Here is a 19627-nt window from a genome sequence, read left to right on the forward strand (position 1 = left end):
AGCGGTGCAGGTGCATGGAAACTCGGGCAGCGGGGCCCAGCTGGAGAAGAGGGCCCTGCTGTCCTCACTAGACGTGGGCCATCTCCCGCTGTGACAAAGGACACACTGCTCTCACCTGGTCTTCCTCGCCGCCGCCTTCCTCGTCGTACTTGAGGATGTTGTCCCGCACGTCGTCCTCCGGGTCGATGAGAAGCTGCTTTGTGTGGCGCTCCTTCTCCCGCCGCTTCATCCACACGACGAACAGTAGGACCATGGCTGTGGAGTTTGGGGGCGCCATGAGCGGGGCTGTGTGTGCATGTGTGCAGGCACGCACCATGTGTTGTGTGCGCCTGTGTGAGTATGTTATGCATGCGTGTGCACTGGGACGAATATGGGTGGGCTGTGCACCTGTGAGAGTGTGCATATTGCTGCCTGTAGTGCACACGCTGTGCAGTCCACGTGTGGATATGCTTGTGCATGCCCGCGCAGCCATGTACACACATGTGCACATGGACAGTCCATGTGAACGTGCTGGGTTGCATGCATGCTCATGAGTGTGTCTGCGGTTACACCAACTGGTTCAACGGGCGTTCTGAAAGGTCCCTGGAGGTTGGGAGAGGTGGGGAGACACGGGCTGCAGGGCCAACCCGGGCTCTGCCTGCTCCTGGACAACCCTGGGTGCTGTGCGCCTGCAGTGCTCGGCCGTACTCACTCAGCAGGATGACGATGCAGACGAGGATGGCCACGATGGCGCCTGTGCCCAGGCCAGCTGCCACCACCGCGCCAATGGTGGTGCAGTCGCCATTCTCATCGCATGGGCACACCTTGACTTTGATGATGGACGTGTTGGACAAGGGGGGGTTCCCAGAGTCTGTGACAATGATGGGCACATCGTACACTCCCGCCTCCAGGTACAGGATGCGCAGGCTGAGCTGGGCGTAGTCGCCTGGCACAAAGCAACAGCATGCGCTTTGTTAGTGAACACCCGGTCCTCCTTCCTGAGCACAGCTTCTGAAGGAAAGACTGAGTCTGACAGCATGAAACTCTGTCTGTGTGGAGCGCACGTGCACACACACACACACATACACACACGAGTATACTCATGTATAGGCACACACATATATACATACACAGGTGTACTCAGGTATAAGCACACACACATACACAAGTATGCTCATGTACAAGCACACACATACACAGGTATACTAATGTACAAGCACACACACACAGGTATACTCAAGTATACTCATGTACAAGCACACACACAGAGGTATATACATGTACAAGCACACACATACATATACAGGTATACACATGTACAAGCACACACATGCACACACATACACACATATATTCATGTACAAGCACACAATGCACACACACAGGTATACTCATGTATAAGCACACACATACACAGGTATATACATGTACAAGCACACACATACAGGTATTCACATGTACAAGCACACACATACACAGTATACTCATGTACAAACACACACATGTATACTCATGTACAAGCACACACATACACAGTATACTCATGTACACACATGTATACTCATGTACACACACATCCACAGGTATACTCATGCACAAGCACACACATGCACATACATACACATGTATATTCACACACAAGCACACAATGCACACACAGGTATACACATGCATGAGCACACACAGGTGTAATCATGTACAAGCACACACACGCACACACACACCGCATCTTACCACAAAGGTGAAAGACGTTGTCAATTCAAGAAAAGACACCGAACACATGGGATGAAGAACTATCTCCTACTGTGTGAAGAGTTTGACCAAATCAACCGTAAGCAAAGCCTCAGAGGAAATAGGCGGGGCTGGGCGGACAGTTCACAGAGGAAACCAAGAGCCAGTACGTACACGAGAGAACGTCCTCCAGTAGTTAAGAGGTACATGGGAACAATGATTTGGGCTAAGAGAGCGGGAAAGTGATTTTCAGGGACACTCAGTGCTGGTGCAGCTGGGGGACCGGCGCACTCCTGCAGGTCTAGTGAAACTGGAAATCGGTGTCACCTTTCTGGATGCATCGCACAACGCTACCAGAGGTCAGAATTCTGGTACCTTCTCTAGGAGCCCACTCCCAGGATATGTATGGGTCGGGGGTCAGCTGCAAGGATGTTCACGCTGGGATCGTGGCAACAGTGAGAGCCTGGGACTGGGTGTGGCTGAGCCCTGGAGCACGGCGGGGCCCCAGCCTCGTGGGGACTCCGACAGGCGACAGGCTACGTACCCCTCTTGTGGGAACAGCTCCCCTCCCTGCCGCCCGCTCTTCCCGGGCGACGGGCCCCTGGGGGCTGCACCCCGGACTCAGTCTGATTCTCCTGGCGCCCGGGTGAGGCTCACCATTTAAGCGCGTGATGGTCCAGTTCTTCCGCACAGCGGCGGGAACAAAGGGCAGCTCAAAGACGTAGGGGCCGACGTTGGGGTCGATGTCGGCGTCGGCCGCTGTGATGTTGATGGTGTCCAGGCTGGGCTTCTCGCAGATCTGTGCCTCCTTGGGGAGCAGCTCGGGGGCGTTATCATTGATATCGATGAGGTAGATCTGGAGGGTCCCGGTGCCACTGGCTGGGGGGACCCCTGTGGGACAGACACGGGTGACCAGGCGGGATCATTGCTGATACTCCGGGACCACAGGACATACCACAGCCCCACCCAGGACGGCCCCAAGCTGCACCAGCACCCACTTAACTGCACACGACATGCACAGACAGAAGTAGAGCCATGGGAGCACATGCCCGTGCACATACATGCACACCCACACCCACACATGCACCCACAGCTCCACGCAGAGCACAGCTGCAGGAGACAGCGCCCACAGAGCTCACAACCACACTCAGGACCCCTTCCCCAGTTTTCCAGGTTGCCCTGCCCCTCCTCCCCAGTGGGGCTCCCTGTGGCCAGGCGCCCTGCGCTTAGACTCTTATAACCAAACTAGAGGCCCAGTGCACGAATTTATGCACCAGTGGGGTCCCTTGGTCTGGCCTGCGGGATCAGGCTGAAACTGGCTCTCCGACATCCCCTGAGGGGTCCCAGATTGCAAGAGGGCTCAGGCCAGGCCGAGGGACCCCACCGGTGTACGATCCCACCGGGGCTGGGGAGGGACACAGGAGGTTGGCTAGCCGGAGAGGGACTGTGGGAGGGCTCCAGGGCATGTCCGGCCTGTCTTGCTCAGTCCTGATTGGCTGGACCCCAGCAGTAAGCTAACCTACCAGTTGGAGCGTCTGCCCCCTGGTGGTCAGTGCACGTCATAGCGAGCGGTTGAGCAGCCTTAGCATATCATTAGCATATTACGCTTTGATTGGTTGAACAGCCGACCAGACAACCGGACACTTAGCATATTAGGCTTTTATTATATAAGATGGAGAGCCTTAGAAATTGTGTCTCTGGGGAAGGGAGCTGGCAAGATGAGTTTGGGATTGAGGGCCTCTGCCCAGCAGGCTCCCCTCTGCCCAGCAGGCGCCCCTCTTCCCAGCAGCCCCCCCTCTGCCCAGCAGGTGCCCCTCTGCCCAGCAGGTTCCCCTCTGCCCAGCAGGCCCCCCTCTACCCAGCAGACCCCCCTCTGCCCAGCAGGCCCCCCTCTGCCCAGCAGGTTCCCCTCTGCCCAGCAGGTTCCCCTCTGCCCAGCAGGTTCCCCTCTGTAACGGTTATTCTGCTTCTGCCGGCCTCTAGGTGATAGAAGGTGCTCTGCTGAGGCCCAGAGTTCCTCAGGGCCGCCCCGCCCTTTGTGCCCCCCACACTTTGGCCCAGGCCGATGGGATGGTGGGCCCAGGCCGATGGGATGGTGGGCGCAGACCGATGGGATGGTGGGCCCAGGCCGATGGGATGGTGGGCGCAGGCCGATGGGATGGTGGGCGCAGGCCGATGGGATGGTGGGCCCAGGCCGATGGGATGGTGGGCGCAGGCCGATGGGATGGTGGGCGCAGGCCGATGGGATGGTGGGCCCAGGCCGATGGGATGGTGGGCGCAGGCTGATGGGATGGTGGGCCCAGGCCGATGGGATGGTGGGTGCAGGCTGGGCAGCCACCGGAGCATGTGCTCTGCCCTCCAGGACTGCAGGGGGTGGCAATAGTTTCTGATAGAGGCTATGCCTTGTGAGGCCAGCTCCTGACCCCGACACCAACAACCACGTTTTTTGGCTGAGACAAGGGGAGCGTGTAAAAAATATATCCTAGAGCACGTTTCTTTAATCTTCCAGAAAACATCACAGTGCATCACGGCCCGCAGCTCGGACTGCCGTTAGCTGTGTGAGCACCACCAGGAGCAGACAGGCAGGCGCTCCGTTCGGGGTCTTCGACGTGCCGCACTCCGGCCACGGAGTCATTGAAAGCCACCGTCTAATCTAATCTTGGCGCCGGAGCTGCTGGAGAAGAGGTGTCGAGGACAGCCGCAACCCCGCTGGCTGCAGCCGCCTTCATGGACCCGCCGTCACGTCAGGGAGGCGGGAAGGGGCGGCGGGTGGTTGCCAGGACGTGGCTCTCGCGGGCTATGGAGCGAGCCTACGAGCTCCAGCTGCACAGCTGTGCCTGGAACCCAGCAGGCGCGGCCTGCCTCGTGTGGCCTTGCACAGGCTGCTTCCTGACTCTGGGCCTCCCCTCCCGCCCATTTCCCCGGCTCGTCCCTTCCGGTCCCGCAGGTCGGTCCTGGCCCACAGTCAGCTCCTCAGCCTAGGGCCCCGCAGGAGGCCGGGCCGCCCCTCTCACCTCTTCTGTTTTCTCCCAGCACTTCTTGCTCCTGAAATGCCCTGGTCAACTTGTTTCCCACCCGTCTCCCTGGGCAGACTGCCGAGTGTCCCTCAGCACCCATGACCCCTTTCTTCCTTCATAGAAAGAACTGGGCCCTCAATTTTATCTGGGGTCACCCCTGCCTGATTGGAAGGCCACTTTTCTCAGCATCCCTTGCAGCCAGGCATGGCTTCAGGACTAAGTTCTGGCCTTCGTGAGCTGTGAGTGCAAGTCCTTGCCTTCCCTGCTCCTCCTGCTTCCAGAACGTGGTCACGATGGTGGGAGCACCAGCAGCCATTCTGGACCAGGCGGCGCTCCCCAAGGACAGGCGTGGCAGAGGGGGCCAGCTCTCGGGTCTGACCCTGGGTGCCTGCCTCCAGCCTAATCGGTTGCAGTTCTGTCATTCCTATGCAGCTGACCCTGGTTCTCGTGGACACACCGGCCTCTGGAATGCCAGCCGTGCAAGGGAGGGCGTCTGTTTGCCTGTCCACTGAGGAGTGGTGCCAGGCGACGGCAGGGGTCAGGGAGCCGTCATAGCCGCAGCCGTGCTGGCTGGAGCCAGGCCCAGCCCCCAGGGTCCTGGACCAGCGCTGCTCGGCTGAAACATGCATGTGCCTTAGTGTACACGGGGGAAGCTGAGAAGCATTCAGCCACTGCAGAGCGGGGCAGACCCAGCCTGACCGCACCATCCCTGGCTCCCTCCCCGCCCCCTCCTCCCTGGTGACCGTGGGAATGGTCGGATGGGCATGAGAGTCGGTGGGCAGGCAGAATGGCGAAGCTCTGAATGAATGCGGGAGGATGGCTGGCGGGGGCCCTGAAGGACGGCGAGGCCCTGGCCCAGCTGTGCACAGGGCACCTGGCACCATGCCTCCCACTGCAGCCTCCCCTCTGGGTGCCGGCCGGCCTCCCTCAATCTCCCTGCCAGAGCCCACGGCCTGGGTGAGCACCCACAGTTACCCGGGGCGGGACGCACCGTTGTCAGCCGCCAGGAAGGTGGCCTCGTAGACGTTGTTTTTGGTGTAGAGGGACTCGCGGTCCAGGACGGCCGCTGTGGTGACCTGCCCGTTGGTGGCGTTCATGCGCAGCCAGCTGGCCGGGTCTGACAGCTTTGAGTATCTGCGGAGGGAGAAGCGGGGGTGACCGAGCGCTGGGGAGCACGGGTCTGTCCTGGAGCCCTAGCCCCTGTGGGCTGCCAGCCCACTCTTTGGGGCACCAGGTGGCTCCCAGCCCCGCGCAGGGTCCTCCCACGGTGGGACGGTGACCACAGCGACTCATGGTCACCAAGGTGGGCGGGCTCCACGTCCTCACAAGGCCCCCTGGGGCAGACACTCGCATCATCCTCATTCCCAGGTGGGAAACTGAGGAACAGAGAGGATAGAGGCCAGGAGCAGGACCCAGCCGACTCCGGTCACCGTGTGTCAGTCAGGACAACTCGTGGCTGTGGCATCGCCCGTGCGGCCGCCTGTCCTCAGGACTGGGCCCATGGCTCCCGCCTGGAAAGACACGGCCGGACCGGACTGCCCGAGCCCCTCCGGGAGGGGGACTTTGTGGTTTCAGGTTTCATGGGGCATTCAGGCTCCTCTCCTGGAAAGTGGGGGCCCGAGTGTGAGGAGCTCTGGTCCAAGGGCCCGGGTGGCCGGGTGCCGTGTCCTCGGACCCACCTCACGGCCTGCTGCATGAAGCGGTCGGGGTCCACCGCCGAAAACGTGGTGAGCACGGTGCCCGGGGGCACGCCCTCCTCCAGGCGGATGAGCTTGTGGTTGGAGGGGAAGTAGGGGGCCTCATTGACGTCCATGACCGAGATGGTCACCCCCGCTGTGGACTGGAAGGACATCTGGATCCCACTGGCCAGAGGCGCCTGGTTGGACACCATCACGGTCAGCATGAATGCTCTGTTCAGCTCGTAGTCCACGGCCTGGGAGGAGAGAAGACAGCGTGTGAGCTGCAAAGGTGCCCGTGGGGCTGGATGGTCAGCACCCACCGCCCCTGTCTGTTGCTACATTTCCCTGCTTTGTACCCAGGAGATTGGCCCCAAGGGATGCCATCTCCCAGACTGCCTTGTCTCTGGCTTCCTGCTGGGTTTGACCAATGGGAGGAGAGAGTTTGGGGTGAAGGACCCTGATACCCTGCCCTCCTGTCTGGGTCACAGTGGGCCGTAGCTAGACTCCTCAGGGGCTACGGCACCCACCAGCCGGCCCCTCCAGGGCTTGGCTGTCATCAGGTCTGGGGATGCCATGCCTGCCCTGCTCCCCCAGCTGAGTGTCTTTGCCCAGGGGTGTCCCCCTAGGTATTGTGGGTTGAACGGTGGCCCCCCAAAGATACATCTCCCTAGAACCTGTGAATGGGACCTTATTTGCAAATAGGGTCTTTGCAGATGTGATGAAGTTATAGCTCTTGAGATGAAGTCACCCTGGATTGAGGCTGGGCCCAATCCAAGCACAGGTGCCCGTGTGAGAGGAAGGCAGGGAGACAGACCACAGACAGGCACAGGCAGAGGCCAGGCACAGGCAGGGGCCAGGCACAGGCAGGGGCCAGGCACAGGCAGCGGCCAGGCACAGGCAGGGGCCAGGTGAAGGCAGAGGCCAGGCACAGGCAGAGGCCAGGCACAGGCAGAGGCCAGGTGAAGGCAGAGGCCAGGTGAAGGCAGAGGCCAGGCACAGGCAGGGGCCAGGCACAGGCAGAGGCCAGGCACAGGCAGGGGCCAGGTGAAGGCAGAGGCCAGGTGAAGGCAGGGGCCAGGCACAGGCAGAGGCCAGGCACAGGCAGAGGCCAGGCACAGGCAGAGGCCAGGTGAAGGCAGAGGCCAGGTGAAGGCAGAGACCAGGCACAGGCAGAGGCCAGGCACAGGCAGAGGCCAGGTGAAGGCAGAGGCCAGGTGAAGGCAGAGGCCAGGCACAGGCAGGGGCCAGGTGAAGGCAGAGGCCAGGCACAGGCAGAGGCCAGGCACAGGCAGAGGCCAGGTGAAGGCAGAGGCCAGGCACAGGCAGAGGCCAGGCACAGGCAGAGGCCAGGCACAGGCAGCGGCCAGGTGAAGGCAGAGGCCAGGCACAGGCAGAGGCCAGGCACAGGCAGGGGCCAGGTGAAGGCAGAGGCCAGGTGAAGGCAGAGGCCAGGCACAGGCAGCGGCCAGGTGAAGGCAGAGGCCAGGTGAAGGCAGAGGCCAGGCACAGGCAGCGGCCAGGTGAAGGCAGAGGCCAGGCACAGGCAGGGGCCAGGCACAGGCAGCGGCCAGGTGAAGGCAGAGGCCAGGTGAAGGCAGAGGCCAGGCACAGGCAGAGGCCAGGTGAAGGCAGAGGCCAGGTGAAGGCAGAGGCCAGGCACAGGCAGAGGCCAGGTGAAGGCAGAGGCCAGGTGAAGGCAGAGGCCAGGCACAGGCAGAGGCCAGGTGAAGGCAGAGGCCAGGCACAGGCAGGGGCCAGGCACAGGCAGCGGCCAGGTGAAGGCAGAGGCCAGGTGAAGGCAGAGGCCAGGCACAGGCAGAGGCCAGGTGAAGGCAGAGGCCAGGCACAGGCAGAGGCCAGGTGAAGGCAGAGGCCAGGTGAAGGCAGAGGCCAGGCACAGGCAGGGGCCAGGTGAAGGCAGAGGCCAGGCACAGGCAGAGGCCAGGCACAGGCAGAGGCCAGGTGAAGGCAGAGGCCAGGCACAGGCAGAGGCCAGGCACAGGCAGAGGCCAGGCACAGGCAGCGGCCAGGTGAAGGCAGAGGCCAGGCACAGGCAGAGGCCAGGCACAGGCAGGGGCCAGGTGAAGGCAGAGGCCAGGTGAAGGCAGAGGCCAGGCACAGGCAGCGGCCAGGTGAAGGCAGAGGCCAGGTGAAGGCAGAGGCCAGGCACAGGCAGCGGCCAGGTGAAGGCAGAGGCCAGGCACAGGCAGGGGCCAGGCACAGGCAGCGGCCAGGTGAAGGCAGAGGCCAGGTGAAGGCAGAGGCCAGGCACAGGCAGAGGCCAGGTGAAGGCAGAGGCCAGGTGAAGGCAGAGGCCAGGCACAGGCAGAGGCCAGGTGAAGGCAGAGGCCAGGTGAAGGCAGAGGCCAGGCACAGGCAGAGGCCAGGTGAAGGCAGAGGCCAGGCACAGGCAGGGGCCAGGCACAGGCAGCGGCCAGGTGAAGGCAGAGGCCAGGTGAAGGCAGAGGCCAGGCACAGGCAGAGGCCAGGTGAAGGCAGAGGCCAGGCACAGGCAGAGGCCAGGCACAGGCAGAGGCCAGGTGAAGGCAGAGGCCAGGCACAGGCAGCGGCCAGGTGAAGGCAGAGGCCAGGTGAAGGCAGAGGCCAGGCACAGGCAGGGGCCAGGCACAGGCAGAGGCCAGGCACAGGCAGGGGCCAGGCACAGGCAGAGGCCAGGTGAAGGCAGAGGCCAGGTGAAGGCAGGGGCCAGGCACAGGCAGAGGCCAGGTGAAGGCAGAGGCCAGGCACAGGCAGAGGCCAGGTGAAGACAGAGGCCAGGCACAGGCAGGGGCCAGGCACAGGCAGGGGCCAGGTGAAGGCAGAGGCCAGGTGAAGGCAGAGGCCAGGCACAGGCAGCGGCCAGGTGAAGGCAGAGGCGGGGACCGGTGATGCAGCAGGAGCCTAGGGACGCCAGATGCCGACAGCCACCAGCTTGGGAGAGGCGGCAGGAGCTGCCGAGCCTCCCTCCGAGGGGGCCCCGCCCACCCCTGGATTCCAGACTTCTGGTCCCAGAAGCGCGAGAGAACCCATTTCTGTTGTTTAAAACCCGTGTGCGTGTGTGTGCGTGCGTGTGCGTGCGTGTGTGCATGCGTGTGTGTGTGTGTGTGGTGATTTCCAGGTACCTCTTTTGGGGGTGCCCGGATCCTCCTCCCTCACACTGACCAGACCGGGTCTACAGTCTGCTAGCTAAGGAATTAAGTACAAAGGGGAGGGATTAAGTACGGAAGCCCACGGGCCTGGAGAAGAACAGCCGTGGGTCATGGAAGCGGGAGCGGCCCTGCAGGAGAAGCCGCAGGCAGTGGGAGGTCGGGACTCTGGTGCTGATGCCCCACTGACCCTCTACGCCCCCGGGGACGTTGGGGAGCCCCCTCCTCTCCAGGCATGGTCTCCTGTCCACCAAAGGAAGGGGTGGTCCCTGCCGCTTCCCTCCACGCACTTGTGTCCTCACGGCTGAGGTCCCACTCCTCGTGGCGCTCCGCCATTTGGGTCAGCAGTACCCCCAGGTGCCTGGGGACGTAGGGGGCGATCTGACGCGCCTTTAGCTCATTCTTGCCCGTTGCCAGCACCATGCTGGGTGCTGCTCCGCTCTGTGATGAGGGAGGGCCTCGCACCCACAGGTGTCACCGGGGAGGCCTCAGTGGCCTAAGCTGCCTGCCACTGTGTCGAGACACCCAATGCAGAATCCACCCCCTGTCACTTCTCACCTGAAATATCTCACCAGGGACTTCTGTCCAGAGACCATGACCGCCACCCCCAGGTGCCAACCCTCTGCTCCTGGCTTTCAGCTGCCTCCGAGCACACCGCGCCCACCTGCACCCAGAACCGAATAGCTGCCGACGCGCCAGCCCCTCCCCCAGGCGCCTTTGAGAGTTGGGCTCCTGTGTTTCAATTTACTGCCACATCAAGTCACCACGTATTTGTCCATGAATACATCACTAAGCGGGTGGTCTTTCTGTCGGTTATGGGTCTGCGTCCCTGCAGGACCTGGAAAAATGCTGCCTGTCGCGCATTACAAATGGTGTCCCCAGCCTGAGACAGGACGCCTTCCAGAGCCCCTATTGTGGCCACGAGAGTCCATAGCAGGTGGGTAAAGCGGATCTGCCACGGCGGGTCAGCAGGAATGTGCTCCAACGGCCTCATTCCAGCGGAGCACCTGCTCCATCTCAGCCGGGCTCCCCTTTCTCCTGTGGCGGGGCCTTGGCTCAAAGCTGAGGGGCAGGGTGTGTGGGCTGGGCTCAACTCCAGCGTGGCACCCCGGGGCACACAGGGCAGCAGCCAGTCACTGCACTGGGAGCCAGGACTCCAGAACTGCCAGGGGCTGGTGGGAAGGAGGGTGCAGAGGGAGCCGACCCCTCACTGACCCCTGCCCAGTGTTCTAATCACCCAAACCTGCTCAGGCTCCTGGGCCACAGCTCACTCACTGCCTCAGACACCCTGTCACCAGGCCCACCGCTCACTCACTGCCTCAGACACCCTGTCACCAGGCCCACGGCTCACTCACTGCCTCACACACCCTGTCACCAGGCCCACAGCTCACTCACTGCCTCAGACACCCTGTCACCAGGCACACAGCTCACTCACTGCCTCAGACACCCTGTCACCAGGCCCACACCTCACTCACTGCCTCAGACACCCTGTCACCAGGCCCACACCTCACTCACTGCCTCAGACACCCTGTCACCAGACCCACCGCTCACTCACTGCCTCAGACACCTGTCACCCGGCCCACGGCTCACTCACTGCCTCACACACCCTGTCACCAGGCCCACTGCTCACTCACTGCCTCAGACACCCTGTCACCAGGCTCACGGCTCACTCACTGCCTCACACACCCTGTCACCAGGCCCACAGCTCACTCACTGCCTCACACACCCTGTCACCAGGCCCACCGCTCACTCACTGCCTCACACACCCTGTCACCAGGCCCACACCTCACTCACTGCCTCACACACCCTGTCACCAGGCCCACACCTCACTCACTGCCTCACACACCCTGTCACCAGGCCCACAGCTCACTCACTGCCTCAGACACCCTGTCACCAGGCCCACAGCTCACTCACTGCCTCAGACACCCTGTCACCAGGCCCACACCTCACTCACTGCCTCAGACACCCTGTCACCAGGCCCACACCTCACTCACTGCCTCAGACACCCTGTCACCAGACCCACACCTCACTCACTGCCTCAGACACCCTGTCACCAGACCCACACCTCACTCACTGCCTCAGACACCCACCTCACTCACTGCCTCAGACACCCTGTCACCAGGCCCACACCTCACTCACTGCCTCAGACACCCTGTCACCAGGCCCATAGCTCACTCACTGCCTCGGACACCCTGTCACCAGGCCCACACCTCACTCACTGCCTCGGACACCCTGTCACCAGGCCCACCGCTCACTCACTGCCTCAGACACCCTGTCACCAGACCCACAGCTCACTCACTGCCTCACACACCCTGTCACCAGGCCCACACCTCACTCACTGCCTCAGACACCCTGTCACCAGGCCCACACCTCACTCACTGCCTCAGACACCCTGTCACCAGACCCACAGCTCACTCACTGCCTCAGACACCCTGTCACCAGGCCCACACCTCACTCACTGCCTCAGACACCCTGTCACCAGGCCCACACCTCACTCACTGCCTCAGACACCCTGTCACCAGACCCACAGCTCACTCACTGCCTCAGACACCCTGTCACCAGACCCACAGCTCACTCACTGCCTCAGACACCCTGTCACCAGGCCCACAGCTCACTCACTGCCTCAGACACCCTGTCACCAGACCCACAGCTCACTCACTGCCTCACACACCCTGTCACCAGACCCACACCTCACTCACTGCCTCACACACCCTGTCACCAGGCCCACACCTCACTCACTGCCTCACACACCCTGTCACCAGACCCACACCTCACTCACTGCCTCACACACCCTGTCACCAGGCCCACACCTCACTCACTGCCTCAGAGACCCTGTCACCAGCCCCACACCTCACTCACTGCCTCAGACATCCTGTCACCAGACCCACAGCTCACTCACTGCCTCAGACACCCTGTCACCAGGCCCACACCTCACTCACTGCCTCAGACATCCTGTCACCAGACCCACACCTCACTCACTGCCTCAGACACCCTGTCACCAGCCCCACACCTCACTCACTGCCTCACACACCCTGTCACCAGACCCACACCTCACTCACTGCCTCAGACACCCTGTCACCAGACCCAAGGCTCACTCACTGCCTCAGACACCCTGTCACCCGGCCCACACCTCACTCACTGCCTCACACACCCTGTCACCCGGCCCACACCTCACTCACTGCCTCAGACATCCTGTCACCAGGCCCACGGCTCACTCACTGCCTCAGACACCCTGTCACCCGGCCCACACCTCACTCACTGCCTCAGACATCCTGTCACCAGACCCACACCTCACTCACTGCCTCAGACACCCTGTCACCCGGCCCACACCTCACTCACTGCCTCAGACATCCTGTCACCAGGCCCACGGCTCACTCACTGCCTCAGACACCCTGTCACCCGGCCCACACCTCACTCACTGCCTCAGACATCCTGTCACCAGGCCCACGGCTCACTCACTGCCTCAGACACCCTGTCACCCGGCCCACACCTCACTCACTGCCTCAGACATCCTGTCACCAGGCCCACGGCTCACTCACTGCCTCAGACACCCTGTCACCAAGCCCACACCTCACTCACTGCCTCAGACATCCTGTCACCAGACCCACACCTCACTCACTGCCTCAGACACCTGTCACCAGGCCCACACCTCACTCACTGCCTCAGACCCCCTGTCACCAGACCCACAGCTCACTCACTGCCTCAGACACCCTGTCACCAGGCCCACACCTCACTCACTGCCTCAGACACCCTGTCACCAGGCCCACACCTCACTCACTGCCTCAGACACCCTGTCACCAGACCCACAGCTCACTCACTGCCTCAGACACCCTGTCACCAGACCCACAGCTCACTCACTGCCTCAGACACCCTGTCACCAGGCCCACAGCTCACTCACTGCCTCAGACACCCTGTCACCAGACCCACAGCTCACTCACTGCCTCACACACCCTGTCACCAGACCCACACCTCACTCACTGCCTCACACACCCTGTCACCAGGCCCACACCTCACTCACTGCCTCACACACCCTGTCACCAGACCCACACCTCACTCACTGCCTCACACACCCTGTCACCAGGCCCACACCTCACTCACTGCCTCAGAGACCCTGTCACCAGCCCCACACCTCACTCACTGCCTCAGACATCCTGTCACCAGACCCACAGCTCACTCACTGCCTCAGACACCCTGTCACCAGGCCCACACCTCACTCACTGCCTCAGACATCCTGTCACCAGACCCACACCTCACTCACTGCCTCAGACACCCTGTCACCAGCCCCACACCTCACTCACTGCCTCACACACCCTGTCACCAGACCCACACCTCACTCACTGCCTCAGACACCCTGTCACCAGGGCCACGGCTCACTCACTGCCTCAGACACCCTGTCACCAGACCCACGGCTCACTCACTGCCTCAGACACCCTGTCACCCGGCCCACACCTCACTCACTGCCTCAGACATCCTGTCACCAGGCCCACGGCTCACTCACTGCCTCAGACACCCTGTCACCCGGCCCACACCTCACTCACTGCCTCAGACATCCTGTCACCAGACCCACACCTCACTCACTGCCTCAGACACCCTGTCACCCGGCCCACACCTCACTCACTGCCTCAGACATCCTGTCACCAGGCCCACGGCTCACTCACTGCCTCAGACACCCTGTCACCCGGCCCACACCTCACTCACTGCCTCAGACATCCTGTCACCAGGCCCACGGCTCACTCACTGCCTCAGACACCCTGTCACCCGGCCCACACCTCACTCACTGCCTCAGACATCCTGTCACCAGGCCCACGGCTCACTCACTGCCTCAGACACCCTGTCACCAAGCCCACACCTCACTCACTGCCTCAGACATCCTGTCACCAGACCCACACCTCACTCACTGCCTCAGACACCTGTCACCAGGCCCACACCTCACTCACTGCCTCAGACCCCCTGTCACCAGACCCACAGCTCACTCACTGCCTCAGACACCCTGTCACCAGGCCCACACCTCACTCACTGCCTCAGACACCCTGTCACCAGGCCCACACCTCACTCACTGCCTCAGACACCCTGTCACCAGACCCACAGCTCACTCACTGCCTCAGACACCCTGTCACCAGACCCACAGCTCACTCACTGCCTCAGACACCCTGTCACCAGGCCCACAGCTCACTCACTGCCTCAGACACCCTGTCACCAGGCCCACACCTCACTCACTGCCTCAGACACCCTGTCACCAGGCCCACAGCTCACTCACTGCCTCGGACACCCTGTCACCAGGCCCACAGCTCACTCACTGCCTCAGACACCCTGTCACCAGGCCCACACCTCACTCACTGCCTCAGACACCCTGTCACCAGGCCCACAGCTCACTCACTGCCTCAGACACCCTGTCACCAGACCCACACCTCACTCACTGCCTCGGACACCCTGTCACCAGGCCCACAGCTCACTCACTGCCTCAGACACCCTGTCACCAGGCCCACACCTCACTCACTGCCTCGGACACCCTGTCACCAGGCCCACAGCTCACTCACTGCCTCGGAGACCCTGTCACCAGGCCCACACCTCACTCACTGCCTCAGACACCCTGTCACCAGGCCCACAGCTCACTCACTGCCTCGGAGACCCTGTCACCAGGCCCACAGCTCACTCACTGCCTCAGACACCCTGTCACCAGGCCCACACCTCACTCACTGCCTCAGACACCCTGTCACCCGGCCCACACCTCACTCACTGCCTCAGACACCCTGTCACCAAGGCCCACACCTCACTCACTGCCTCGGAGACCCTGTCACCAAGGCAAGCAGAGAGTTGGTGTTGGGTTTGAGTTGAAACCCCAAGGCCCAGGTGAAGAGCTGGGAGAACCTGATGACCTGAGCTGGGGTTTTCTCCTTGGAGGAAGTTTGACTTCATGGCTGCAGGAGCGGGTGCTGAGGGAGGTAGCATAGGCAGGGGCTCCTGAGGGTGTGGGGATGGTGACAGATGCCTGTGTCGAGGGGTCTGAGAGCCGACGAGCTGTGTGCCCCTCGTCGGGCACACCCGAGAGGTGGTGAGGCTGAAGGAGCCCCCACGTCTAGTTCGGCCGGAGGACAGAGCTGGGGCAGGTGGGGCTGGGCGGGTCCAGGAAGACCCGCCGAGATGACTGTGGACTTCCTCTGACAGTGAGCCCGTTGGACCGCAGGGTGGGAGGGAGGTGCGGCCAGGAGTGAGGCAGAAGGCTGAGGACCAGGCCACAGCCCAGGCGCCCTCGTCTCCTCGCCCCTCCCGCTGCATCAGCCCCGACGCACAGGACTCTCAGAGAAGGGCCGAGTCCCATCCAGAGGACACGGGGCCAGAACTAGCCGCTGGGTGTTTCCCAGGAGAGGCGCTCTGCCCGCCTTGCTGGGCTGGGACCTCCAGCACGCACCTGCCTGAGGTCACTCGACATCCCTGCCCCATGCCCCTCTGTGGAGACAAACCCTGCAGGGCGGGTGGTGGCGGGTCGGGGCCGCAGGGCACTGAGAACGACTGGGGAGCAGGCAGTCCCCGAGGACGTGATGACGGTGCCTGCAGCTACTCTGACTGTCACTGAGCTCTTGCTACGTGGCAGGCGCTGGCCACGGCCTTTCTATCCAGGGTCTGTTTTAATGTTGGTGAGAAACCTGCCCCCCCACCCCTCCCCGCACAGCCTCACGTATCCACGAGGAAACAGGCACAGAGAGGGCGGCCGGCCGGGGCAGGGGGCGGAGAATGAAGACCCAGCATGAGACCCAAGAACAAACGTCCCCACGTCCCCACGGCACCGACTTCCCTGTGGGCTGGGTCCCTAGCTGTCCCCGCACTTCTCAGGTCCCTGCCACACCAGCCCCTCCTGGCCACCCCTCAGAGGGCAAGTGTCTGAGAGGATGGATCCCTATCGAAGAACGCAAACCCAATTTGAAAATGCTAAGATGAAACATCCCGCCTTACACACACTTTAAGTGGAAATCTCAGAGGCAAGCCCTGTAGGAAATAAAGCCAAAAATGAAAGAAAAATGGGGAAAGTGTGGTGCCCACTGCTGAATTCTGCCTGGGACACGGTGACCATGACACTGAGCAGACAGTGGGGCTGTGTGGACTCTCAGCTCAGTGTTCTAAACTTATTTTTAAATTTGCATACACAGCTCTGGCCAGTGTAACCCAGCTGGTTGGGCATCATCCCATGCACCAAAAGGTCACCGGTTCGATTCCAGGTCAGGGCACATGCCTGGGTTGTGGGCTCGGTCCCTGGTAGGGGGCATGTAGTAGGCAGCTGATCGATATTTCTGTCTCACATCGATGCTTCTCTCTCTCCCTCTCCCTTCCTCTATCTCTAAAATCAATAAAAACATTAAAAATATTTGCATACACCAAGATTCACTTGTGAATTTTGACCAATAGAGTCATATACCCAAGATACAGGAGTTCACCGCCAGGTCCCCTCCTGCTGTCCTGTGTAACCAAACCCTCCCCGCCCCCAGCACACTTCTGCAGACTGTAATTTTGGTACCAAAGCCTAGATAGAGACAGTATGGGAAAGGAAAAGTATTGGCCTAAACTGCTCCAAAAAATACAGGGAAAATGTTCAGGTGGCAGCAAAACAAGGCCTGCCACGGATTACAGAACCCTCTTCCGTGACCATGTGGCTGTGTCGCAGGAATGCAAGGGTGGTCACCTTCAGTGTCCGGGGGAGTTCACCCATCAACAGATTAAAGAACGAGCCTTCAGGGAGGGGCTGGGAGAGTAACTTTGGGGGGTGGGGGGGTCAGCCTGCCAAGTCCCTGGAGGTCACATGACCAGGTCCTCGTGAAGGCTGCCTCTGCCACCAGTGGGTTGTGTGCAATCCTTTGTTCTTGGATGTTGGGGGTGAATATCCTTTCTGTTGAACTTGTCCTGGGGCACGTGCCAGGGGTGCCTGGCAGGAAGCGAGGTGAGCACCCACCTTCACCACGGTGACCATGCCCTCGTTGGTGACGGGGTCCGTGCGGATGGTGAAGTGCCCCGAGGGGTCCCCGCTGATGATGCGGTAGACGGCATTCCAGTTTGGTGATCTGGGCTGATCTCGGTCCATCACCGTGAGGTTTGCGACCACGGTCTCCACCCGGTTTTCGGGGACTTCCCCTGCATACTGCAAAGCGGGAGAGAAGGGGATGTCAGAACCCGTCAGAAGCCCAGAGAGGTCAGGAGTCTTCGCCAGCTGCTCTCAGACGCGTGATCCTGTGGGTGGGGTCCTCCCACGTTCTTGGTGGTGCCTCCAGGGAAGCCCAGCAAGGCTGGACACCCACGTCTGCACATATCACATCCTTACCTGCGTGCACGCACACACAAACACATGTGTGCACGCCATGTCTCTCTCCTAGTCCCCCTCAGGCCGTTCCCATGTCAACAGAGGACTGATGCAAGAGCCAGGGACACACGGGAGCCTGGATGTGTTTGCAGGACGGGGACAGGGCAGTGGACGGCGGCTCCGGAGAAGAACATCGGTTCTGCCCTGTTGGTGGTCCTGACACAGGCCGGGGCTCGGGGTCTGCGCTGGTGACAAGCAGGTGACCCAACCCTTTGACCTGTCACAGCACAATGAGGGCTGCTAGTCATTCCCATCAGTGTGTGTGGTCCACGTGGTAGGGTAGCTACATGCAGGGAAAGGCGTGTGTGTGTGTGCATGTGGGTGTTGGGTGGCCATAGACACCAGAGTCCCTTCTACCTGCTGAGCGTCACTGCTCAGGCTGGCTTCGGGCGTGTCGCCTGTGCTGTTGTGGCCTAGCTCAGAAGGGCCCCAAGTTCAGTTTCATGCCCAGCTGTCACTGCCTTGAAATTGTAGCAGTTTGTGGACAAGGGGCCCACATTCTTATTTTGCAACAGGCCCTGCAAATTGCGTGGCCAGTCCTTCACTGTGGAGTGTGCTTCTGAGCCACAAAACCTAGAGACGAAGTTTGTGCAAATATCCAGGGATTGCTGGTTGTATTCCCAGCAGTGAAGCCCCAACAATGACCACTGGGTGCCCTCTGACTTGCCTGCCGGCGGTCGTGCCAGGCTCTGCCCATGTATGGTCTTACTGCTTCCTCAGGGTAACCCTACCCATACCCTATTGACTGCAGCGAGAGAGGTTAAGACCCTGGGGTGCCATACAGGGAGGGGCCCAGAGTGTTAGTCCCAAGTGCTGGGCATGGTGTCAGGGCTGCCTCTCTCAGAAGGCACTGGCCATTGTCGGGGTCACAGGAGGGGAAGGGAGGGGCCCAGAGGCACTTGGTGCCCCCCCTCCCCACCCCTCCGCCGTGGCAGAGTGCCTGGCTTACAGCGAGGTGACCGCCTGTGCTCACACTCTGGAACAGACAAGCTGCCACTTTATGCCAAAGGAAAGCTGCTTATGCCCCTGAGGCTCCAGGGGCCCGTGAGTTTTAAAAGCCAGGTGCCCCGGGGAGAGTGTCTGGTAGCCAGCTGCTCAGGCCCCACCGTCCAGGCATTTTTAAGGCTTCTGCAGTGGTAGGTTGCAGTTGACAGCACCATCCAGCGCCGGGGACAGGAGCTGAGGTCCCTGCGCCCGGCGGCCCCTGGCAGAGCCCCCGCACCTGCCGCACCAGGCCCTCGGATTTCATAGCCACTCACACGCTGTGGCAGCTTCCCTCTCAGCTTAAACCACCGAGAGCCCCGCCTCAGCTCATTTTTGAGCAGCACCAGGCCCCACGCGGCCCCGTGGGCGCCTCCATCCTCTGAAGCTAGTTTCTGTCCCTGGGAGTCACGGGCCTGTGGTTCCACGGCAGGGACGGAGCTGCGTGTCCCCGAGTCTGACTCCTTCTGACTTTGGGGGTGTGAGAATAAACAAATCATCTTTTCTGTCAAAGAACAGTTTAGACAGCTGCCATTTTGGACTGTGTGACTTGGCAGTCGCCATGTTGGCCACATGGCTTGCAGCTCCCCTGGGTACTGCCATCTTGAAACAACAAAGGCCAACCCCTCCCTTTGAATTAGCCAATTGGGAAAGACTGTGCATCTGAGCTCCAATCAAGAGCAAGGGATAGGACATCTGAGCTCCAATCAAGAGTCAGGGATTATAAATCCCAAGAAGACCGCCTGC

General features: G+C 61.3%; 1 protein-coding gene across 2 annotated transcripts in view; it reads right to left on the reverse strand.

Annotated features, from left to right (window-relative positions):
* The window catches only part of CDH4 (cadherin 4), a 386793-nt gene that overhangs the window by 2990 nt on the left and 364176 nt on the right, over positions 1–19627 (reverse strand). For both annotated transcript variants that reach the window (XM_079783884.1, XM_079783883.1), the window contains exons 9-14: positions 17495–17680; positions 6407–6660; positions 5719–5861; positions 2368–2601; positions 692–925; positions 116–255 (exon numbers count right to left, since the gene is read on the reverse strand). In XM_079783884.1, the coding sequence (XP_079640010.1) occupies positions 116–255; positions 692–925; positions 2368–2601; positions 5719–5861; positions 6407–6660; positions 17495–17680 (1191 nt within the window). The remainder of the gene's footprint in view (positions 1–115; positions 256–691; positions 926–2367; positions 2602–5718; positions 5862–6406; positions 6661–17494; positions 17681–19627) is intronic.

The sequence above is a fragment of the Cnephaeus nilssonii genome (genome assembly GCF_951640355.1).
Source record: "Cnephaeus nilssonii genome assembly, chromosome: 11".
NCBI classification, from domain to species: Eukaryota; Metazoa; Chordata; class Mammalia; order Chiroptera; family Vespertilionidae; genus Cnephaeus; species Cnephaeus nilssonii.